The 26,285-nt window shown below is 33.9% G+C and overlaps 3 protein-coding genes across 5 annotated transcripts; all 3 read right to left on the minus strand.

Moving 5' to 3' along the window:
- Positions 1-215: 215 nt before the first annotated feature.
- On the minus strand, positions 216-5,216 carry DDTFR5 (ripening regulated protein DDTFR5). Its single transcript, NM_001279088.2, is given in 5 exon segments — positions 216-331; positions 1,333-1,446; positions 1,793-1,919; positions 3,246-3,425; positions 4,968-5,216. Coding segments are annotated over 5 exon segments (786 nt in total).
- A 1,593-nt stretch (positions 5,217-6,809) lies between these two features.
- Positions 6,810-18,104, minus strand: LOC101256784 (uncharacterized). Of its 3 annotated transcripts, none has more exons than XM_010324919.4 (14): positions 17,882-18,104; positions 16,744-16,780; positions 16,411-16,626; positions 16,164-16,300; positions 15,886-16,035; positions 14,624-14,725; positions 13,044-13,208; positions 12,847-12,957; positions 11,433-11,530; positions 11,012-11,135; positions 10,746-10,835; positions 9,427-9,471; positions 8,268-8,588; positions 6,810-7,231 (listed from the first exon to the last, which is right to left on the minus strand). In XM_010324919.4, exons 1-14 carry the CDS (start codon positions 17,927-17,929, stop codon positions 7,205-7,207), a joined length of 1,671 nt encoding a protein of 556 aa, XP_010323221.2. In that variant the 5' UTR covers positions 17,930-18,104; the 3' UTR covers positions 6,810-7,204. The 3 variants fall into 3 exon arrangements, with proteins under 3 accessions (XP_010323221.2, XP_004242639.2, XP_010323222.1); XM_004242591.5 differs by having other exon boundaries at positions 16,744-16,777; positions 17,882-18,038; XM_010324920.4 differs by having other exon boundaries at positions 16,744-16,858; positions 17,882-18,017.
- A 1,709-nt stretch (positions 18,105-19,813) lies between these two features.
- Positions 19,814-25,817, minus strand: LOC101257084 (uncharacterized). The gene is made up of 9 exons (XM_069299837.1): positions 25,482-25,817; positions 23,904-24,028; positions 23,730-23,767; positions 22,724-22,834; positions 22,539-22,618; positions 22,352-22,388; positions 21,677-21,718; positions 20,720-20,859; positions 19,814-20,028 (listed from the first exon to the last, which is right to left on the minus strand). Exons 1-8 carry the CDS (start codon positions 25,716-25,718, stop codon positions 20,789-20,791), a joined length of 741 nt encoding a protein of 246 aa, XP_069155938.1. The 5' UTR covers positions 25,719-25,817; the 3' UTR covers positions 19,814-20,028; positions 20,720-20,788.
- Between the last annotated feature and the right edge of the window lie 468 nt (positions 25,818-26,285).

A 26,285-nucleotide genomic window follows, 5' to 3' on the forward strand; every position in this document is an offset into this window, starting at 1 on the left:
ACGGGTCATGCAATATTAAAGACACTTAAGGCTACAAGCCATCTGCTTCTATAACAGTATAGAAATCTAAAATATCAAGTTTTTGGCCAACACTTATATACTTCAAAAGCAATAACGTGATACATAGTTCAAAACATGCACACCCAAATGTGTCCTGTTTGATCAAATCTTTCATTCAAGAAATGCAAATTTCGCCAACATGTGAGAAACCCTCATCACTTCTGAAATTGAACAGAGTAGGAACCGGTGTTTGGGTCTTTAACTGTTTTGAAGTTGTCAACGCTCATACCAAATCGACCCAAAATGGAATTTCCCATTTCTTTGAGCTTGCCTGTAACATAAATACAAATCATTAACAGCCAAAGAACCACAAAATAGAAGTGTTGAGCAATGAACACGATTGAGAAGTGCCTATACTTCTTTCAAAGTAAAACGGAGAATTGTAATAAACAGAATACCATACGTTGTCTCAGATCAAACAGGAATAAATATGTTAATCTACAAATCAAAACAAATCCCCTTTAGAAGAACTTGAGATGATTCAATGACAATCAGTCGAGAAGAGATCAAATAATCCGGACCTAAAATTTAAAGGCAATCTAATGGATTCCAGAACAGTAGTGATAGTGCAGTTAGCACGAAAGTGGATTTAGCCACAACACACAATTATAGCTTTAAAGCTAACAGCATTTGGTCTACCTCTTTTCCTTCTTTTTTTAGGTTTCTTGGTGAGTCATACCAAGTGAACTATAGCGGCAGAATGAATATTAGGATGAATTATTCTAGCAGATAGTTATAAACAACTAGAAAGGCAATTTCTTCAACTGCCGGAAGATGAGTCAAGTATCAAATCTACAAAACAAAATGAATGAGAAAATAGCTGTGCGCAACTGTTTCTAGAAGAACATTGGTCTAGACAAACTGATGCTATTTTTTTTTAAAATGAAGGTAATATGCTAGAAGGATGCCATTGCTACACCTTTTTTTAGAATGCAGATAATGAATGATGTAAAATTTTAGGAAACTAACTGCTAAAGCATGAATGTCACACTTCTATTTAGCATTGTGATGTTCATTTCCATATTTATTTTATTATACGACTGCGGTGTCCAGGTCAGCTCGCGCACATCAATGTTTATTACCATAAATGATTGGCTAGGAACTGTTGACACGGACTGTATACCCTTCCTGCTGACTAACTTAAATAAGTGGAGAGAAATGTAAACCATTAAAACAGTTGCATAGGGAGGAATCTCTACTATTTTACAGAGTTACATTAGAAAAGAAAATAGAGGATTAGTCAATGCAAAGACAGAAGACTGTTAAGCTCACCAATCATCTCTTCTTTCATCTTTTCTCGCTTCTCATCAGCTAATGGCTTTAAACGTATCACAGTTCTCCTAGCTTGGTCATGTGAGGGTTCCAATTCCAAGATTTTTGTCATGTCTGCAAGAGTTGGAAAACGAAACGGGAATAAGAGCAGAAAAAAAGAGCCGAAGTAAAACTCTAGTTATTTAATTATTCACAAATAACACGAACCATTTGAGTGGTGTGCAATTATTACCAGAGGCTTATGAGTAACATACAAGGAACTTTTTTCTAATTTCTTAGGTCAGAGAGGGGGAATAAGGAGAAGACATAAGAGAGCCTGATGGGAAAACATGAGATTTCCACCAAGTAGCCAGTAAATGCGAGTATGGGTACTATTAATTTAGTGATGCAGCTAAGAAGTACCAATCAAAATGACATTGTACTGCATAATCAGAATACAACTTGACAACACGATGTTTACCAGTAATGGCCTCTTCAAAGTGTTCAAGCTTTTCATGTGCCTCTGCTCTTCTAACCAGAGCCTTTATATATGTAGGATTTAGTTCTAATGCTTTTGTGCATTCCTTGATCGTCTCCTCATGTTTCCCCTGTAAATGGGAAGGTACAGTCACTATCTTTAGTAGATACAACAAATCACACATACAAATTGGTACCTTACATACTACACAGGAAACGTATAAAACAAAGATATGGGAGAAGTAAAGAAAAAAGTGGGAATTGTTTCTAATATGTGAAAAGTAGACTACTATTTTTTCAAGTATGAAACTTATTTTGGAATTGCCGAATAATAGTGAGACAACAATTGTGACTTGTATGCCTTTCACTTGGAACAATACAAAAAGGATAGTTACCAAATTGTTTCTCTAAGCTACACATCTCCTCAACTAGTCTTTTTCCTTGCCAATAACTCTAATATAGAGCCACACAGCCCGACGCTCTAGAGCTTCTAATCTAAACAATTGAGGTGGTTAGATAACTAGTGTCAAATGATTCATGATTGCAATACCTTCTCAATGACTTATTGGAGCCTTTTAACTACTAATTAATAGAGAATTTCACATCATGCCAGTGTTACCCAAGCATACAGAACCCTAATAAGGAAGATGTAGTAGATTATAATTGAATAAATAATACTAAAAGCCCCTTTTATACTACTCCTAGAGCAGGAAAAAGATAAGAACATGTATTGACCTATGTAAAAAAAATCTGAAAAAGATTGAAAAAATAGTATTGAGTTGAGAACTTGAAGAAGAAAGGTGATGTATATACATATAAAAAGAATTATTAATGGAGAAGGGAAAAGTCAGATAAGAGGGAAATCAGGTGGCGGATTTTGTATTGTTTTTGAATAATTGTGATTATTGGGAATTTCCTTCAACTTACAAAAATATAAGTGGTCAAACATTTTATATTTATTTGTTTTTCTATATGAAATTGGATGTAATTATAAGGTCAAAAGTTGTAGTCCTATTTAACAAGATATAATACATGAAAAGGATGAATGTAGGAATTTTAACTAAAAATGGATGTGTAATAACATCTCACCTAATACTTGTTTTGTGATAATAATATATAGAAACTTGGTAGAGTGTAATATGTAGGTTTAACAAAAGGACAAAAGATGTCTTTTGAATGTTCAAATGATCAGCAAAAGCTACAAACTTCATTTCAGTATTTATTCGTGACCTAACTAAATTGATAAACAAAAAAACGGTAAGAATCTGAGCAGAACAATGCAAATCAATAAAGAGCTAGACAGTCATGAACAACACAGATGCTAAATGAAAAAGCTTTAAACAACTTCGGTGAGAACTATTCTTTAAAGTCTAACCTATCTGCACTTGGAACCCATGGCAAAATTTTGACATTATGAATCTGATACAGAGAGTACAAAATGCATACACCAAGCTTACCAGTTTGGTGAAACAAGCTGCTCGATTAGCATGGCATATTGAACGAATTTCAGTACTTGAAGGAATATCTGCTGCGACTTGCAAAGCTAGCTCATATTTCGACAATGCCTCTTCATAAAGCCCATCCTTAAACAATGCATTGCCTTCAACTTTCGCATCATTTGCTTGAGCCAATGCTTTCTGCTCCTCAAAATGAAGGGATCATATCAATAATTGTTGAGAGCTATTATCTTAGTACAGTTTCACCAACTAAGAACAAAGACATACCCAGTGTAATCCCAGATAGGCAGTAGTGGTAGTTAAAATGGCGACTGACAAAACCTTAAAACATATTAACAATAGAAAGAAGGCCAGGCAGATGGGATTCACACAAATACATCTATGATGAAATCCTGTCGAACGGGAAAAATTAAACAGAGAAAGAGAACTAGTAGTTGAATTTGCATGTAGATAATTTCCCCACAGCTGCGAGGATGACATTTTTTTTTAATTAATAATACACCAAGAAGGTGTCAAGAACATACTAGTAACATGTTACAGAACCATAATGCATAATACATTCCCAGCTGCAAAAAGGATATAGCTATATTCAAAAGACTCCTGGCATTTCATATAACTTTCTAGTGCAAGGAGAAAATACTATTACGCAGAGATGATTCTGCTACTTGATTGTTTTCAGTTATGGTTGAGCCACTCAGTAATCATGTAAACATCTGTTAACACCACCTTTTGTAATATCAATGAAATGAATTCTGTCTCGTCAAAAGAACAGAATCACTAGCGAGCATGTAACAAACTGAGAACAGATTCCCTAATCCTACCTAGTTCCTCTGAGACACTATCTCAAGAAACTAAAATAGGAATCTCGAATTCGCAGGCTTTAAATTCTGATCACCACATTTTTTCCTGATGCCCAATTTCAAGGAACCACGATCAGAAATTCAAACTACAACCTTCAATCGACAAACAAAAAAAAGAAACTACAGAACTCAAACATTAATTTTTTAATAACCATGATGTCCGGGCCAACTTGCACACAGCTCAACTAATACCACGAGATACTTGCCACCATTGCCACCTCCCACCGATAACGTGTACTAGATAACTCTGCCCACAAACAAACAGGGAGAAATCACCTATGTCTTTGATTGTGTTGAGATTTGAATCAGAGACCTAACGATTCTCAATCTACTTCATCAACCACTAAGCCACACCCTTGGGTGCAAACTCGGAGACATAGTTTTTTTGATAAACATAGTATCCGGACCAACTTGGTTGTCACCTCCCACCCGAAAAGGTATTAGGTAAATCTACCCCGCCCATCAACGGTAAGACAAATGAGAAAAGATCACCTAATGTTCTTATATCTATTAAGATTTGAATGAGACCTTATGATTCTCAACCCACTCCATCAACCACTAGCCCATACCCTTGGTGCAAACACAAAAACATCATATTTTCATAAACATGTTATCCGGTCCAGCTTTGGTTTTCACCTAATATTTTTATATCGATTGAGATTTGAGCCAGAGACCTCAGGATTCTCAACATCTTCATCAGCCACTAGTCACTAGGCAAACTAAAAAAAAATTAATGTACAACTGATTAAACCAAGCTAAACTTACCTAAGCTCATCACAGTCACTCTCCAATGCCTAACAGCAGCCAAAAATTAGCAACATCAATTAATAAATTAAAAAACTATAAAAGAGTAAAACTCTACCTCATTCAACTGTTCCTGATTTACTTCAGCCTGCTGCTCCTGCGTCTTCTCCTTCAACAAATCTCCATCAGATGAAGACGACGCTGTATTGATCGTGTTCTCAGATTCCCTATTACTTCCATTCTCGGCTCCATTCAGTTCCGAATCGCTCGCAGTCTCATATCCATCCGACACGTAACCAGACGGTGCTTCTGCCGCCGTCGAAGTTTTACCGGCCGCCGGTGATTCTACTTGTTCAATCGACACCATTTCTATGAGCTTCTGGAAGTTTCTTCTTCGTCTTTCAGTCTTCTCTGTGAAAAAAATAATTTGCTTGTGAATCCAGAAAGCTCTGATTTATATACGAATGTAACCAGTGAATCTAACGACGCCGTTTTCTGTATCTCATAGAATTCGGGTCGGGTCGGAACAGATATCCATATTTTTTTTATATAGAAAAAGGAAATAAACAATAAACAATAAAACAAATCCTAATTCTCAAAGGTTTATGTTAAATAAAATTTTAACTATAAATTCACTTAAACTTCATTAATTCAATCAATTGAAAGTTTATAATTCACAAAGCTTCTCAAAAAAAAAAAATAATCATGGCAAAAAATAGTTTGTTATTATTTCTCTTTATATTTTCTCTTAGTTTTTCAACTTTGATAAATTCTTCATCTTCTTTTAATCCAACAAATATTAATATTATTAACCCAAAAAATAATCTTCCAAATACATTATTAAAAAAAGGGTATGTTTCTATGTCAATAATTCTTAAAAATACCCTACATAATTTTATTTCTTCTTCGCCTAATACCACCAATTTCACCATATTTTGTCCTACCGAAAAAGCTTTTTTAAAAATATTTCCAAAATATCAAGATCCTCCAAATAGATTAATTCAATATCATATTGTTCCTCTAAGATTAAATAAAAATGTTCTCGAAACTTTTTTTCACCGAGGGTCCAAGTTGAAAACCCTACTTCTTGATTATTCAATTGTTGTTACTAATTTGACTCGATCACGAAAAGTTTCTATTAACAACGTTGATATTGCTGAATGGGATGTTTACGATGATGGACGTGTGATCGTGCATGGGGTTGATGAATTTTTTGATCCAGCATTAGAGACGTTATTTTTTTATGAACGCAACATTGATAGTCCTCGATCCGATGTAGATAAGACTTATGGTTTTACTTATAGAGATTTTATCGACTATTGGCTTAAACATCCTTACTCCATTGCTCAATTAAGTTGGCTTCATATGGAAGTGGGCTTTGTAATTGCATGGATTTGTTATATATACAAATATAGATTTGTATGTTTTAAAGGCCGTGAATTGTTTCGACAATTATAAATGTTATTAGATCATGGTTCAATTAATTACTTAGGTTTAGTTTAATTAGATTATTATTTTTTGCAATGTTGTATTTATTTAAATTTTTTTCTTTAGTTGAATTATTGATATGGTATTTTACTCTTTCATCATAAAATTTGTTAGTGTTCCATTATTTGTCTAACTTATTGCTTCTAGTATTTTTCTTGTCAATGTATTATTTCACCGAGCTTCTTAGTGTTTCTCACGTGTTAAAAGAAATTAAAAAAATAATATAATATGTCTATTTATTCAATTTCTCAACAAAATCAATTTTTCTGATTCTATTATTGAACGCTCTTAAATTTGTTCCAACTAACTAGAGTACACTATTCTATGTGTCATTTTATGAATGAGCGTAATTAGTAACATAACGAAAAATTTCACTATAGGGTTCAAAATATGAAAACACACAAAGAAGTCACTGAATTTTAACATCTGCTATATATATACGTATAATTTTTCGAAGTGATACCAAACTGGATTCAAATTGAAAAAAATTTCATTAGTTTTTTTTTAAAATGTATTTTGACATATATTATGTACTGCTTCTCATACATTTTATTCACTACTTGCAAAAATAATTGAATATCAATCATCTAATGTCTGCACCTTTTAAACTTAATCTTCCCTCCATAAAGACAATAACTATACCTACCATAATGAATAAGGGCATGTACTATAATCACCCAAAACGCTAATTTTTTCTGTATCGTTCCAATTTTATCAGAACACTATAGTCTAGAATACCGATGAATCTACCAAAAATTTGAGTGATTTCTTCCGGAGAATGGGGTCGTTGGAGATATCCAGGGCATCGTAAAAGTTTAATATATTGATTTAAGATCTCTTTGGGCATTGGCAATATGATTGATGTAGTCATGTCCTGAACAAATTTGATGAAACCTGTGAAGGAAACTTTCATATCAGTATAGGGACATGAGATAGACAAAAAAACAAATCAAACTAATGTTAACTGCAATCGATTCGATGCGTAATGTATAAGGGTGAAAACTTGGTGAAAATTCATTATCTAGAACAGCATGAATCCTTAAATTTTTGCATCCAAGTTTCATGATTCATTGTTCTGGGAAAAAAATGGATAACTTAAGTATTAGGACTTCAACTGAGAATGAAACTAGCCAAAATAAAGTAAAACTTTGGAAGATGAAATAAACTTTTTTTTTTCGTTTATTATTCCTCCCTAGGAGCTCCCCACCATTTTTGCTCCTTTGGTGACTCGAACCCAAAATCTTAAGAGTTGGAGGTGTAGGGTGCTTACCATCTGAGCAACCCTCTTGTCGAACTTTATTAGGCCTTCAACATGAAGAATGCTTCTTGATAATCTCACTTTGCCTGTTCTACTCCCTCCATCCCAAACTACTTGACATATTTCCCGTATTTTTATATTTTTTTATAGCCATGGTGTCTGGACCAACTTGTACTCACATAGACTATTATACCGGGTACTTACTACCTCCTAGCGATACAGATATTTGATTTACTTCCCTTTTTTAACTTTTCTTTGTAATGATGGTGTCTAGGCCAGGTTGCGCTCACATGATTTATCCTACCCGGTACCCACTAATAACCTACAAGCAAGACAGATACTTGATCTACTTCCCTTTTTACAGATGCAGATATATTTTTGTTATTCCAACGGTTATTGCGCGTCTTTTAGCCTATTTTGACTTGCAAAGGTATACAACATCTTTTCATATTTCAAACCACCTTTTTTAACATTTCTATACCAAACTTGATATAAATTAAATTCAAGCATTTGTCATAGATCTTGATAGCTGCACAAATCAAACTAAATCACACAGATTGAGACGGAGGGATAGATACTTCACGAAAGTTATAGATGAACTTTTGCACACGTTGTCTAAAGTAGTTAAACAAAAGACATGACTAAACCTTTTTAAGGAAAAGAAAAGATTACCTTTAGATGGTGTGGCATGATTTTTATATCATAGGGCACATGAAGCCAAGCCTCGGGTGGGTAGTACAAAAAGTTCTCGGGCTTACTAGTATAGATATCTGCATATTGATGAATGTGGTAAGCAAAAGCAGATTCCTGACCAGTATCAGTGAGGAACGTAGCTCCAAACGATTTATTGAACATTCCCTTCATTTTGTAGCGAGTCTTTTGTCTCTCGTCATTGAGCTCCCTAAGGAGAGACTTATATGCTTCACTTGTCATACTACTAGTTGCGGTGGCATGAAGCCTACCAAGAAGTTCTTGCATTATGTGAAACTTCGCCTGAACGGGGGAAGGAGGGAAAGATTAAAGCTAGTTAGTAACAAAATGGATATATCTGAGGGAAAAAGAACAATCTGCATTTAGAGTACAAACGTTTATATAAGTGTGTGAATAAGGTAAGCCTATTTAAGCAAACACATTCAGATCAGACATATGGCCAAATGAAAGAAAGTCATCAATCCATCAAGAAAAATCTGTGTTTAACTCATTTGAAGCAGTTTATGAAGCAAACTTTTTCCCAATTACACTATCTGCTTAGACAGTGGCAGTTCATTTAAGTAGAGTTCAGGACAAGTCGATGAAAATAGGTGGCGATTTCTCTAATGAGACAAAACCACAACATGATACCCAGTGTAATCCCATGAGTGGGGTATGGAGAGGGTAGAGTGTACGCAAACGTTACTCCTACCTTGAAAGATAAGTCTCTAATAAGACCATAGCCCAAGGGAACTCACATTTAGAGAAATTAAATTGTTAGCCATTCCAATATGAATGATCCTAAATGCATAATTAGGAAAACCATAAAGTATGATATGGTTTAGGAAGGTGAGGATGCATCGTATAGATCTTCCAATTTTCATTTAAAACCTTCTAAATTCAACTTAGCTACAACAAGATACCTACATCATAACACGGTCTTCACAAGTCATGAAATGTGGAAATTACAGAATCAAATAATAGTCATATAACAATGTCACTAGTGTAAAAAATAAAAAATAAAAAAATCAAGTCATATACACATGCAATCAACATCAGAACCCTCTTGCAGCACGTATCATATAATTCTATAAACAAACGTGCAGTTTCAAGTGATTGATGAAAGACCATCAAGTTATACCTGTTCAAATCTGTAAGAATTATCATTCTGAATCATGATCTCACTCTGGAAACAGAAAACACAACAGGAGTTAACTAAACTTTTGATCAACAAAAGATGGAATATAGGATATTTTGACAAAATAATAGAAAAAAAGAGAGGACATAAACCTCCGTCCCATCATAGATTCTGAAACAAGGTGTTGATAAGGATAAGAACAAGTGATACATTTTACTGTACCCAAGGGTGCGTCCTAGTGGTCAATGAAATGGGTGCAACTACGGAGACGAAAGTTCAATCCAGCAAAAAAAAAAACATTAGGTGATTTTTTCCCAACTTCAGATAGGAAGGTATGGAGGTCGAAGATTATGGTAGAAGGTTAGTAGGTAGTTGATTGTTGTTGCACTTTGTGTGGAAAAGGCAGGAAGCTAGCCTCCTCTTCTTCTATTAGTGGTATCATTTAGTTATTCTATAGTTCCCTATTACTATTTATTTTTTTAGTTTTTTTGAAATTGGTAAATTGTATTCATCAACATTATTGATATGCTGGCCACCTCCAAAAGTGAGCAATTACAAGCTTCCTATCAACTCTACAATCTGATCTACATCTTCTATAGAAAGTAGTTTACACCAAAGAAGTAAGAGTTTCAATACAATTCCATTTTCCTTTACGTATTACTATTTATTGTTGGATTTGTTTTGAATATTGCTATTTTGGTGTTTTATTTTTCTTGCAATCCTGCATCAGATACTTCTCTTTTGAGCCAAGGGTCTACAAGAAACAACCTCTTTACCTCACAAAGGTAGGGGTAACGTGTTGTTGTCTAAACTATAGTGGTTAGAGTTAGTGGAACGGTATACGATGGAATAGTCAAGCTGCGCAAGCTAGCCTGGACACGACCGCCATTATTAAAAAAAAAAAAAGCATTTCACTAAAAGTAAACTATATTTAATCCAGATCCCCAGTCCCCATTTTAAACTAGTAAGGCCTTATACAGTGTATAAATATACTTCAAATTGATGACAAGAGTTTACGCTTCAACAATTTCTGCAATAAACAAGCAGGAACAAAGAATTCTTGGTCGAAAACAAATCATCTTTTATAGCCAAGGGTAGTTTTTACAAGTTAAATTTACATAGAAGCTATATAAGGAGCAGTACAAGTTAATACTATTTTTTAATGATTAAGTTATAAAGCAAATATTTGAGAAGATCCATTATACAAAAAAAATTAGTTAAGTCTCCAAATAGTAATAGTACAATAAAACAGTACAGATGGAGACTGGCTAAAATAGAAATAGGCATAACATAAACTGAATAAAAACTAAAAGAAAGCATACCTTCAATTCATGGATGATGGCAGCAGTCCGCCAACCCGCTTTTGAAGGACCTCTGAGATCACTAAAGAGGTGATCCCCAAAATATATCACCTGAAGTTTCATGAGAGTTTATCTCAGTAATGTATGAACGAGGTTGGGAAATGAAATGGATATATACGTAAAAACGAGATGGTCTGTCTCAGTTAACTTGTCAAACTTGCATCTATATAATCACAGAAAACAATGTTTCCTGCCATGAAAAAGTTGTAGTATTTTGTTAAGCATACCTCTGGACCTTTCCACTTTGTAATCTGCAAGAATGCTTTAAGGCATCCATGGTAGTAAATTTTACCGGGCAAGAAAGCATCAACTTTTGTAAAAGCCAATGTGTCTTTCTCCACATCATAGCAGCTGCAGAACATTCAATAAATACAATGAGGCAATACTGTATGTGAAGGTAACATGAGACAGTTAGCCTTAAGAAGAGGAGGATATTGATGGAAAATGTTTTATATAGTGAATTGCAACTTAGAAGAAGATGTGCTACATCCTAAAAACCAAATCAAAATAGTCGAAATTAGAAAAGAAAAAAAACAGAACTCTCTTATTAATCCCAAAAACAATGATGATGGGCGGGAATGGCATAGTTGGAACCAGTGTTATATGCAATGAAAACTTGGCAGAGAACTTAATGGTAGAGAACCAAACCGAAATGGATGGTCAGATTTGTAAAACTCTGGCTTGTTTGCTTTAGCAATTACGACATCAAAAAGTTCCTTCCAGGAATCTTGCTGACCCAAAGAATCCTAATGAAATATATTACAAAAAGAAAAGGTGTCAAGTTGGAGAACTCATTTTACTTCCAGACTAATATAAAAAAGTAACAACAGACAATACAATCAAAGCAGACACGAAAAGTCGAAAAGAAAGATACAAGTGTCAAACTGTATTCCCTAGGGGAAAACGAGGTTATGTTCATCCTAACCACAAAAATCTTGAGTAATCTAATAATATTACACCATAATTGCGAACTACAAGAAGTTATAATATAGAATGAATTTTGTTTTAAAAAAATAGAACTTAACTTGGAACCAAAAGGCTAACTAGTGGTGAGAACTGTTCAAGATACCCATACTCAACTAAATTAACACCCTCCAGCACAGCCAGGATTTGGACATTGAGAAGAACGATACAAAATGGTGACCTCAACATAGGCTGGCCAACATCAGGGAAGGGTCCACCTTCAGAACATGTTAAAAAAAGGGACCTTGGGAGTTGGGACAAACTCAACTCCAAAAGCTAGCTCAAGCGGTGTAATTCACAAAGATCATGTAAGGACACTACATACACTTAACAGGACTGACGGGGAATTCTAACATACCAAACTATACCTCAAACTAATGAATTAATGTCACAAAGAAAAGCAACTTGCTTAACTTACTGTGTAGCTCCAGAAAAGGGAACTAAAAAACAGTTGCAGATGTATAAAATTTAAAGCACTTAAACGAAGCATGAAAAGAAAGACTGCCACAATGCCAAAGAATCAAAAGACATTGTCACTTTCGAAACAGGCTAGACCAAACATTAGACATGCAGATAATGTCCCGGAGTGGCAACCAGAATACACACACACCGTAAAAGAATCACAGAGATACAGAGTCGCGGATATGTATAGAGAATTCAAGGGAAAGGGGGAAAGAAAGAATAGATCGCCAAAATAATTTTCTGCTATGGATCTTCTAAATGTCAAGTAACTAAAAACAGGACACCAGCACACCAATTTCCACCATAAGTTCCCGGCTCCTTTTTGCACTTCATAGTCCACTTATGCGACTAAAACTAAATCCCCAGTAAAAGACAACAATTTTTCAGCTAGTTGAGGTCAAAATATTTCAGTGCAAGGAGTGCTCTTATCTTCTCTATTTAACATGCCACAGATAACCACAAACTTACGAACACACTCTGCTAATGTCACATGTAAACTAAAATGGTAATGAAGTTCCAAGAAAAGTAGAGCTGAGCATAAAAATTATCCAAGGAAGGTAGAGTCGCAGATGAAGCAAACGAGCGATCCATATTAAGCCAAAAGATTACAATTTTGTATTGTTCCACTTGAAAATACCTGCAACATAAAGCGCATTCCTCCATCCACAAAATAAAAGGGCGAGTTAGTCAACAAGAAAAGTTTCTTTCCTTTATCCTTCAGCATCCTTAGAAAGCGTAGTAGCTGATCCTGGAAGAGTGATGGGTGAAATTAGGTCTAGAAGTTGAAAGTTCTGAAAGTTGCTATATGTACAGAGCAACTATGGTAATACTTACATTCTTTACAAGGTATCTGGGGGGATCAGCAAGAATTCCTCTGTGAACTAACCCGCTATTATGAACATACTGTATCGCTCGATTCACATCTTCATATACGTAACGAGCATCAAATTCCAATTTAGCGTCAACAAAATGTTGCACAATATCAGCAATAAGGCATGCCTGCAAAAAAGAAAATAAAAGACCCAAGAGGTCAAAAAGCCACTAATCAAAAACCTTCGGCAACTTATCTAATGGATCACTTTACTTCATTTGAAGACAACATTCTTGAAGATAAGAGAATCATTCGTCCCTAATCCCTACTACTCTGTACCTTTACCTTATACACTACAAAATCATAAGGTAGGACTACCCAAATGTCCAAGATATTTGGAAAAACTAAAAAGGGAAGAATGTCATAGAAGATGGAACAAAGTGAGTATTCTTTTCAAGAAAGATCAGTTTGTTGTGGAATTCAAATGAAAATTTCAACTGCTATTACTTGGATCAGATTAGGGAAGAACAAACTAAAATTAGATCAAACCAAAAAGGGTCTGCTATGCTGAACAATGTGCAGAAATCCAGAAAAAGTACACTTACGATCAATTATTTTTTTTAGAAGAAGATTAAAAAATAAAAAGAGAGAGAAACTTGAGTTTAATAATTCAACATTCCATATCTTCCTCTTGTCTGTGCCTTTTATTTTCTTGATCAGGCCCATCTTCCTTTTTTATTTTTCTTTAAATCTTTCACACGTACTTCTTTACAAGATTCACATTTTATGAGAAGCGGAGGGCCTTTTATGTTATTCTAATGCCCTTTTACAAGTAACGGACGAGAAGTGTAAGGTGTTAATGTGTTGTAAATAATCTAAAGAAACCAACTCTAGAAATGTGACAACCCTTCATCCATAAAATATGAGCTACAAAAAATATGGGATAATGGAGTACAACATTATCCGCTTTTGCTTAATTGATAAACTGAAAAGGATCTTTTAATAGAAGCCAGCTGATCATACAACTAAAACAGACATCAGATAGCATAAGTCAAATAAAGAGCTCATCTATGAGCAGTTAAAGACGGTTTTAAACTATCCAATTGGAAAACCAAGTTTGTTTTGAATGCGAATATAGAGACATGACGATAGCAATATCCACCTGTAACACCCAACTTAAGAATATGCTCTTGAGCATTTGACTGTAAATTGTGGTAAGAAAGATTTGATTTTAATTTTTTTTAGTTCAAGAAGAAAACGACAAGTTTGCACACAGTTGCTGCAACAAACAGCCAATATTTATATTTCCATACTGCATAACTGGTTTCTAAAGCATGTCCACTCTTGATGTCTCTTAATTTTTTAACACATTCGTCACCGATATTCTTCATGATCCAGAGACACATGCAGCTAAACAACATACAGATACATGCCTGATGAGTGCAACCTTGTTAGTATTGTGGAATGAGTTCTTCAATGCGTTAAAAAGTCAAATGTTAAAAGGGAAAACTGTGCTGATGACAAGTAAAAGCAAGTGGTCAAGCAAGGAGAAAGAAAACTGAAACTGGTAAAAATATAAGAGATCAAAACACTATAAACTAACCTCACTGAAACAAAAGAAATCCATCAAACAAACAAGTTCTCGTGCTTGATCACGGCCAATATGTCTTGTACCATACATCTCATCTATTTCCTCACGGCTGAGCTGCAAAATTTAACATCAGTGAGCATCAAATTATCAACTATTCTATGCGTTTGGGTGTCAATTTTGTTTTGCTACATACAACAAATCAACCAGCTAGGCATCCAACTTCCAAGAGAAACCCGATATTGAAGAAGGCATTCACATCTGGTAAAGACACCCCCACCACCACCACCACTACCACCGGGACATTGATATAATCCAATTTCATTATGTTAGAATATTTGCTCAATTTTCTAGATTTTTTTCACTTTATTCATTATTTCTTGTGCTTTTATCGAATCTTCTGAACTATCTTTTGTAATATCAGTAATCAATAATAATTCTACTCCTGTTATAAAAATTTCTTCAAATGTTAGAAAAAAAAATATTAACAAATACTATTACAACTAACATTCTCTAGAAAAGACTTTTATATGGTTAGAGGCAGTGGTGGAGTCACCCTTCTTCAAAGGATGTCAATGATGATATACCTGGGAAAAATGAGGATGTTATATGGAACTGAACTGGAATGTCTTTTTTTTTTTAAACTGAGAACCCACAAGGTCGTGGCACATGGTTTGAAATTTGACCAATAATAGGTCTATTACTCTAGTCTTCTCCACTTAAATATGGGAGAGTTTGAACCTGTATGTGCATTTAACATACACATCACATGTTGCACTCTTAATTACATATCAAAGCCCTAAGTTGCTTTAACGCGAATGTGTCTCTCCTTACTGACATCCCCACATTCAAAGTCTTCATGTCAATGATGCCCTTCAGTGTCTTGCATTACAAGGCTGAAAATTGATTTTTGTTTTTATTATTAAGTTTTGGAACACCCTCAAGAAACCTCCTGCATCCTCAAAAAAATAGGGAGTTTTTTTCTCATGACATCAATAAAACTTATTGTATCTCCCCAAAAAGTGGTGCCATTTAGCCTCGCGCTACCAGATTACCAGTTCTCCCCAAAGAACAACAACAACACCCTCTACCTTTGCAGGGCAGAGATAATGTTTCCGATACACCCTCGGCTCAAAAAGCAGGAAAGTAAGTTATCTCCAAAGAATACAAGTGTTTTAATTTATTTAATGAAATAAATGACTACATAAATAAGGTATTCCCGAAAAACTCCATGGAAAAATCAAAACGAACATAATAGGGAGCTTTTTGAACTTCACCTTGCGCCTGCCATAGTAGCACCCGTCAAGCTCAATTGACCCAAAAAAGTCCAACTTCATAAGACAACCCTTTGATTTGTCATAGTATAACCCTCTGATGGGAAAAGTTGGATCATACTTGAACTCCAAGCAAGTATCAGGATATTTGAACTGAAGCACAAAATGAAAAAGAGAGCAATCCATCAATGATCGTTTACTTTAACAGCAAAACACTGCATGTTCTTTTTTGAAGTATATTCTTGAAATAGCTACCACAAGGAAAGAGTACAGAAACAAACCTCATTAACTAGTTGCTGTTTTGCAAGTTCGTAAATCAAGCACTGTAAATTGGAGGAGTAATGCGCCAACGTGTAATCATAGTCAAATCCATAGACTTGTATGCTGTCCAACCGCACGTTCTTATTAACGTATATACCTAATAATAAACATTATCCCACCTAAACTCAATCCAATCCTCAAATGGTAGTAGAAGTTCAGATAGAAGGTTAAATGCACTACAACATGACAGGAGAAAACGTGGGCAACCTTTAGGATTCATTTTGGGCATTTGTTTCAATGCATCAGGAATCTTTAGAAACTTCTCCTTCGCAGCATTATATTCTTCCCTAATTTTTGAAATTTCTTCCACAGAAAGTGAATCTTTTGCATTTCCTAACAGTTTTTCTTCGTCTTCAAACTTCAATACTTTTGGTTCTGAAGACGCTATACTACTACATCGATGATAACCGCCTCCTAAAAACCCTGTGTTTCCAAAAAAAAATGTCCATTAGGTTTTCCGGTACAGCAGAGCTTGTTACAAATTAAACACAACAATAAAAGATGTTTCAACAAACACACAACAAAGAAAAAAACACGTACCTTCTTTACATCCATAATGAGAATAACTTGTCCTCTGCTGCAAAATTCGCTACTATCAGTGACACTATCAAAAAGGGTATTCATATCTATGATCCAAACCATAATACACAAACACCTACAATGACATACGTACATACACAAGTTTATATATGTAGATGAGTGGCATAAGTTTGTAAAAAAAAAAGCAAACACAAAGCTGACAGTTGCTCGATCATCTATGCAAAATCCAAAAACTATACAAGTCACAGGTACTCAGAAATAAATTTTGCCTACGTTACTCAAACTCTCAAAATTATCACCACACCCGTGTCGTATTCTCCAAAATGCACTACTTTTGGAGTATCCAACACACACCCATCAACATTTTTGAAGAGTCCGAGCAACATAGAAATTTTCCACCATAAACAACACCTACTAAACGGGCTAGACACTCCTACGGCCAAAATGTCAATTAAAACATTAAATAACCACAAAGACATCTATATATAGACAAGATTACATTACACAGTTATAAGGGTGACATATGTTCTTAAGCAGCATGACGACAAAGCTCATAGGGGCGGATCTATAGGGCTTCGACGGGCACCTGAACCCACTCGGCAAAAAATTACACACTATATACATACAAGGTATTTTAATTTTTTTTTCATATATAAACAACAGAGGTACAACTAACAATAAAGGGAAAAAAGATTTGCTACTATAAGTAAACCTATCAAAAGGGTATTCTTATCCTCTGATTACACACAATAAAACAACAAAGGATCTACTAGATACACAAGATTATAGGGATATGAAGTTCACATGTTAACTTACAAGCATTTTTTACACAAATCCACAAAACATTTAACCAAAAAAAGGCTACTAAACAAAATATAAATACACAAGTCTTATGAACTGCATAATTTATCAATAAATCTGTAATTGTTACAGAAACCCACAAATTATATAAACAACACATTCATAAGCTCATCTAAGCCATTAAATTGTCAAAAAAAAAATGCTAACATTAGCGACTCTTATCAAAAGGGTACTCAAATCTATAACTGAAATCAAATAAAACATGATTTACTAAAAAAAAAAAAAAAACGGAGCTACAGAAAACCCAGAAAGAATAGAGGTAAAAGAGAGAGCTTACAAGAAGAAAAGAACGAAAGGGGATGATGAGCCTGCGAAGGGTTGCCATTGCAAAGATGGCGCCTTCACTCCAGAACAATGAAAGCTGAATTTTTTTTTTCTTATATACTAATAAAAATACTGTACTTTAAAACTCAAAACAATTGAGGAAATTTTATGGTATGTTTTGAATAGTAATAAATATAACCACCAACCATGATACAATTTGGGCTCTGGTCTATGTTTCATAATTATGTTTCAATTTGTATGTTTATACATTTTTTGTTAATAGTTTCTTCAAATAATTGTTAAATGAAATAATGTGTCATTTTTTTAAGATATATTAAAATGAAAATCAGATAAAGGGAGTATCTGATACGAGTATTCACGTTAAATGAATGCAATTATCCTGATTAAGAGATTTAATAAAGCTATTATACATTTTGCTTTATCTTTTACTTAGTAACCATAGTAAAGTGTTAGTTATATATATGAATACATATTCAACCTCTTGAATTCGACAAGTTATTATGAGATACATGAATTAAATTATGTTTTAATTGAACACCTCAATTCATAAGCCGCATAGCCTTTATAGATTTGTCATCTATGTGTTATAATGACAATTATAATGAGAAACAAAATGATAAAACGAAATAAATTAGAAAAAAATATCTTAATCATAATATTTATTTATTTTAATATAAAAATACCGAATATGAATAAATTTTCACGTGTCATTTGCAAGATAAATGACATGTTAAACAATAAGCAAAATTGCGTTTCCCTAGTTCTTGTTGCAGTGGTAAAGTGGTGCCAACTGCCAGCCTTTGCCCACTTGAGCTACTAATAAAAAGTTGCGAAATTTGGGAGCATATTATTTGATACTTTGTCCCAACTTATAAGTTAGTTAAATCATTTTATTAAGAAATAAAATAAACATGTTACAATTAAATTATTACTAAATATAAAAAGGACAATTTTCACATATAGTAAATAAAAAATTTATATTTGTATGTTATAACAAAGTTTGCATAATTGTGCTCCATAGCAAGCATAAAACTGTGTAATTCGCTATACGTATACAATTGTATAATTCGCTGGCCTATTTCGCTGCAATTGTATAATTCGCTATCCTATTTCACTGCAATTGTATAATGCACAATTGTATAATTCGCTGCCTATTTTGCAACAATATTTTTGTAAATTTGTTTTGCATACAATGAATCGAATTAAAATATATGTATACTGCATAATTATAAGTGTATAGCAAGAAGATATATGTTTTTCTCTCGCTTTATACAAAAACAGAAACACAATATACACACTTCTGTTGTATAAAGCTAGAGAAAATTGTATTTAACTGCAATTGTATAATTCGCAATTGTGATCGCTACAACATTTGTATAAAATTTGCATTTGTCTACAATTGAATTGAAGTAAAATGTTTGTAAATTGTATAATTAAGTGTATAACACAAAGATATATGTTTTTGCATGTGTATATACAATTTTCTCTCGCTTTATACAAATTAGAAACAGAATTAATACACTTCTGTGTATAATGCGAGAGTGGCGAGCGAGATTTTTGGAAGAGAGGCGCCTGACAAACTTTGGCTAACGTTTGCTATGAAGCACAATTAAATCAAACCCTAGCTACTCCATTTATTTAGGTTATTAGTTTTCTATTATATACAATTTTCCCATATAAAAAATATTGTTTTTTTTTAAAAGGACTTAAAAGAAAAGTGAAGCACATAAATTAAGACATAGGAAATATAATTATAAATTAAGACATAGGAAATATAATTATCAATACACAAACTATCAGGGTCTCCTCTTCCATCATTTGTAAGATTGTTAGCTTACTAACTGAACCATCATCATCTGCTTGCTTGATCACTTTCGTGATAAAAACACTTGAAATGATTCTAGATTATATATATATTTTGGGAGAGGGGAATCTTTAAGCTTTTTTCTTTATAGATTTTGCCAATTTTTAGATTTGAGTTGTGTGAATTAAAAGCCAAAATCTGAAAATACCAAAGTTGAGCATTTTCCTAGTTGCAGAACTTTTAAAAGCAAAAAGGCAAAACAAACGTTTCTTTTAAAGTTGAGAGAATCCATGGGGCTATTTTAGGAATCCTTCTATTTCAAGTGATCCTGTAACCTGGAGGAAACGCAAAAGAGAAAAACTAGAGTGATAAGTTATATGTTTAAATTTTATAAAGGGAAAACGGTCAAATTTGCCCGAGTACTACCCAAAATAGACCAACGTTACCCTCCGTTTAAGAGTTCTGATCTAATATTTACCCAAAAAGGCGCGTTTTTTGCCCTTAAACCCTAACAAGGCAACAATTGAGGGTAATTATAAACCAAAACAAAAGTTGTAAGGGTCAAATTTGGATCTTTTTTTCCTCAAAGAACTCGGGCATGTGGAGTTTACCCATTTTCTCGTTAAAGCTTCATTAATGGGAAGGAGAAGGGTCAAAAACACACCTAGAGTATCCCGGTTTTTTGAGTGTTTTACCTAAACTATCATCAAATATTCTATTGAAACATACCTCAACTATCGATTGTTCACTGATAGCTGAGGTGTGTTTCCATAAACATTTGGTGATAGTTTAGGTAAGAAACTAAACTCACGTAATAGTTCAGGTATGAAACTAAAAAAGAAAAAGGATACTTCAAGTGGGTGTTTTACCCTTAACTTGATAATTTTTAACCACAACGGCGTGAATAGCCCAAAAGTTTAACGGAGTACAAGATCGAACAGTTTTGACTGGTACGGTGCAAATTTTAGACTTTTTCCCTTTCCTCAATGAGAAAACAAGAATTAAAACACTGATAATAACACCAACCTTTAGAATTTGGGTCATCAGCAATACAACTGGTGCAAGTTGTTATCCAGCTTTGACTACCACAACAATTTAGTTGGATTTCTTTCTTCTTGATGCTACCTCTGAAGCCCAAGCTTTGCCCACCTCTGTTTGGAACTTACCTGGATGCGTTTTATCAAAGATTTCATTCAGCTTAAGGCATGGGTTATTATCAAAATCGATCCATGCAAAAGAAGAAGATAATAACTTCCAAGTCTCAAAGCAAGGAAATTTTCCATTTCATTAAAGTAGTAACATCATAACTACAATGACCTCGGACTACCAATTTCTTGAATTTATATTTCTCTATAGCAACTACTCGAGTTAAATGTGACACAAGAGAATGTGTTCATCAGGGCAACCAAGTAAACACAAACACCTACCATATAATACACACAATCTGATAAAAACGAGAGAATATAATGAATATCTTTCACATCCTGTCTATTTTAGAAATCTAATCTCGAAATCTATGCTGCATTGTTCTACTCAATCTTTCGGTTATCAAAGAATCCTTTCCATGAGCTAAATCCACTGGTGGAGACATATCTTATATATGCAAAATCTACAAACTTAAATTCTCCAAGGAAAATATTCAAAACAAATCGCAAGATTTCTCATGATAAGAAGGAGGAGGGGGGAACTATCTGCAAAAGTTCAATACCAACTTCCAACAACTTGATTGTCCAATCAAAAAGACTAGTGTTATTCATTAATCGTTTCGATGAATCAACATATAAATGTCAAGAGTTTCAGAGAATAGAATGTTATCCTGAATTCAAGCTCAACGTTTAACCACTAACTTGGCAGTCTAAGACGAGATGCACTATAAACATATTTGGAACAGCAAGGCAATAGCAGGTTATGATGGAGCTAGAAGGAACAAAGGTCCAGACTACATAAATTGTGGTTGAATAATAAAAATGTTTAACGTGGCACCTGCAGTTGACTGGAAAAATTCTTCCAAATCCTTCCCTTGCTCTGCATTACAAAGATAAGTAACATTAGCTCAAAAAAAATTAAATGCAACTTCTCATGGTACGAGGGAACCAGTCCATACATCAAGAGACGAACAACTTACAGCCGAAAATCAGTACTTATTACAATAAGAGATTATTGTATTTTTATTTTCTGAATGTTTAGGAAGGTAAAACTTAAAAAGTATAAATTGAATCAAGTAAATATAAGTTTACATTGTTTGAATGCTAAGATATGTGTGTCTTGATTAATTCTCAAGATAGGTCCTACAATGTAACAGCACAATCATTAAATTCCAAAGGTATTACCATGGTGTGTATATTTCTCATGCTGAAGGATGCAGTATGACAACTAAGTTCAGAAACTGGGCATAGAGTTTAAGATGTAAAGGAAGACTTTTGGCACATGCCAATAGTGCACTAGAAGGTCATCAAAAACAACAATGTGCTAGAACCTGCGGCCTTAAATATGCCATGATATTCTTATGGCTATAAGATTTACAAAATACAGAAAAGTGTCATCCTCTTTTGGAAAAACTAAAAAAAAAATAAGTATTATACAAATTGGAACAAAGGGAGTACAATATATCCAGTGTACATCCGAAATCCAGGGGAAAAGAGAGAAACAAGAAGTTACCATTTTCATATTCCAATGCCTGAAGTATCATCTCCACCTAAAAGAAAAATATCAGTCAAGAGGAGAGCATTGAATAAAGTTAACGGAAGAGATAACTATCACAGATAGCATTACATCACAGCAACTGAGCAATAGAATGGACATCCTTCAGTCACCCGTGGATAGCAATTTTATAGAGAAACAATACCTTGTCGAAGTCCTTCACAACTTTGGCTTCTAAAGAAGAATTTTCTTCATATTCCATCCATAAATCATTGATCTCCTTGGCTGCAATTGCCCAACGAAAATAATCAAGCATGAGAATAGATCAAAGCTCAATCTTTCATAATATATATTAGTTCACAAGAATTCAACGGAGAAGAGAAGCAATACCTCGGGATCCTCCACCTAAAAGTTTACACATGTCTTCTAGTGCTGCTCGCTCTCGTCTACTCTTTTCGTCCTTTGGAACCCCATCAGCAGGAGTGATATCTCCAACAATTGCTGTTCAGTAGGAACACAAGAAAATATTTGATGAAGCAAATTAATAAGAAGCTATCAAATTTTTCAAGTGAAAAAGTACTCAGGATTTGAAGACGAAAGACACAGATGATTTGTCCTACCGAGTCTATACAAGACACTGGTCCTAGCGAAGATCATTTGAGTGGAAGTATTCATAAGTGAAAATGATTGATTATGTGAATAGACAGATTATTTCAAGTTCATGTTCTAATGGCTGTTCTATGTTCTTCTCATTGAAGTTAAATTTCATACAACCTCTACTAATATTTTTCAACAAGTCCTCTAAAACCATTAAATTACTTTTCCATTTATCTAATTAAAAACCAAAGTTACTGGATCACTCATTTACATTGGTGTAACTGTCTAGAATGGTTGTAACTAGCTAGGTAGAGGGTAAATCACGCAAATTCCTCAAATATAATAAAATTAGGTAAACGAAAAGGAATACAAGTACCTAAACCAAATACTAAGACACACTGTGAGTTCATAATTGTTAGCAGTTTTGTCACTACAAACAAGCTTCATATGAATGATTTCAGATAAGTCTTAATTCATCTTTGTCAGGTAGAGAAAAAAAAATGATGTAATTCAGGTCTGATAAAGTTTGTAGATCAATAGTCAATGCCATTATCTGAGGAAGTAATACCAAAGGGAAACCTTAAAATATTTTTCCAAATTATAAGATGTGATAAGTTTATGTGATTATAAGTAATCCATCATTTTTTATACCATACTTTTTACTCTTCATTAAATCTTGTTCCATAAAGCTTGTAATAACACAGAAATATAATTGATACACGTACAACCAAATACACAGAGAAGAATCCCAACAGAAAAAAGAATTTGCATAGGGAATACTCATATGTGACAGACTCACCTTCTGCAATGTCATGCACAATTGCCATCTTAACACACCTAAAATTGGAAAAAAGAAAAAACAGTACATCATCATTTTATAAGAATCCTTATGTTTACTGGAAACACAGTACTACAGGAATGTACCAAGTGCATAAAAGCTAAAGCACAAATGTCAACTAACAAAAACACTTACTTGTCACGATCAACTCCAGGAAGGTCAGCAGCAATAAGAGCCATTACTCCCATACGGTACATGTGATCAGCTATAGACTCAGGATTATTAACCCCTCTACGTACCCAACCTTCTCTTTTTGTCGTCTGATCACGTCATCAAACTCAAATTTTAGTCAGAGTGCATAAAAGATGACAATGGAACAGAGGGATAACATGGGAAAATATAACAATATAAAACGAATGTTGCAGAACTTATAACTATGTTTCGATGCAATAGCTTACTGTTTATCCCTCTTTATAAATTACCTTTTCACTTATCAAAAACACAGTATGAAAAGAATGGTTATGTGAGGTTGTAAGCATATAACTAGAATTTGCTATAGGCAATTAACACAACACAGTGATGTTTTAAAGATACACATATATTCTCTTACGCAATGCAAGTAGAGTGTGGTACGATGCACAGAGTACAAGTCTCTGGAAACAACACACACTACAATCCTCATATATCACGATCCATATTCATACACAAAACATCCATGTAGTAAAAGCATAATTTGAAAAAGGAAAGCATAAAATAGACAACGACTGCATTTAGCATTGTACAAACTGTTGCATTATATACCAAACAATCTGAAATAGAGCAAATGCAAACACAAAGCAAAATCCAATACAAGTAGAGCTTAATACAACACATAATGCACAAAGTACAACTCTCTCTGAAAACTACACACCAGAATACTCGCCTATCATTACACCAAAACATTCATCATTACAAGCTGATGCATTAGATACTACACAAACTGAAATAGAGAAAATGCAAATACAAGAAAAGTAAAATTCAACGCAAGTAGAAGGTAGTACAACACGCTGCACGGCGCATGCAATGCACATAGTACAACTCTCAGCAAACCACAACACACTACGATCCCCACACATCACAATCTCATAACTCATACACAAAACATTCATCATTGCAAGCTGATGCATTATATACTACACAAACTGAAATAGAGAAAATGCAAATATAAGACAAGTAAAATCCAATGCAAGTAGAAGGTAACAAACTGCACGGCGCACGCAATGCACATAGTACAACTCTCAGCAAACCACAATACACTACAATCCTCACAAATCACAATTTCATAACTCATACACAAAAACATTCATCATAACAAGCTGCTGCATTAGACACTAACCAAACTGAAATAGATAAAACGCAAATAGAAAAAGCAAAATCAAATACAAGTAAGTAGTGAAGTGATGCTTAGTACAACGCCTGAGGCACAAAGTCCAACTCTCTCTCATCAAACTCCAACACACTAAAATCCTCATACATCACAATTCAATTTCATTACTCATACACAAAACATTCATCACCACAAACTGAAATAGAACAAATGCAAATGCAAATACAAAAAAAAAAAAAGCAAAATCCAATGCAATTAGAACTTAGTACAACTCGCGATGCTCATAGTACAACTCACACCTAACTACTACACACTACTCTCCTCAACTCCTCATACACACAAAAACATTCATCATCTTCCAATCACACTCAAAACACAAAAAAAATCAAAAACAGAGCGCGACTTACCTTGAGGTGGTGACAAAGGGTTAAAAAATCGATGGCAGAGGAAGGAGACGGAGATGCAGATGACGACGATGAAGATGAAGATGAAGATGAAGCTTCGGTAGCCATACGCGAAACCCTAGGAGATGATGAAGACGAAGAAGTTGAAAAGTATTTGAATCTGAACTGAGCAGAAATGGAAGAAGAAGAAGAAGAAGAAAGTAATGAAGGAATGAGTGATTTACAAAGCACTCTGCTCATTTTTGCTCTTTACCCCCCTTTTGTTTCGCTCTTTTTCCGTTTAAATAAATTTAGCCTAAAGTTATTTTTTTGCGTGACTTCCAAATTATTTTACGAGAAAGGACGTCATATAGTGAATTGAGTATCGTATTATTATTTTGATTAATTGATTTTATATTATTAAAAAAAAAATATACATACATATATAGCACTTTTATTGTTATTTTAAATATATCATCATAACTCTAAATTTGTTGAAATTATTATACATTTGTTGTTATTTTAAATAGATCTTCTTCTTGTTTGACTCCTTTGTTGAAATTATTACATATCAAGAAAAAAATCTTTAAAAGTTTGAGGAATATTTGAAATGAGTTCGGTAAACTCAACTTATATACCAATACAAAATAGAAGAGAACTAAAAAAAAATGTAAATAAAATTATGTTTTCATTGTGATTTTTTAAATCTTGAATTCGGCTTAGAATTTACCCAAGTTTTGGAGGTGAAAGGGCAAAATGGTCCTTCTTTGTTGTTGTTGAATTTATTACACATTAAACAACAAACTCAACTTACACATATGCAGAATA

The sequence above is a fragment of the Solanum lycopersicum genome, chromosome 7 (genome assembly GCF_036512215.1).
Source record: "Solanum lycopersicum chromosome 7, SLM_r2.1".
Classification (NCBI taxonomy): Eukaryota; Viridiplantae; Streptophyta; class Magnoliopsida; order Solanales; family Solanaceae; genus Solanum; species Solanum lycopersicum.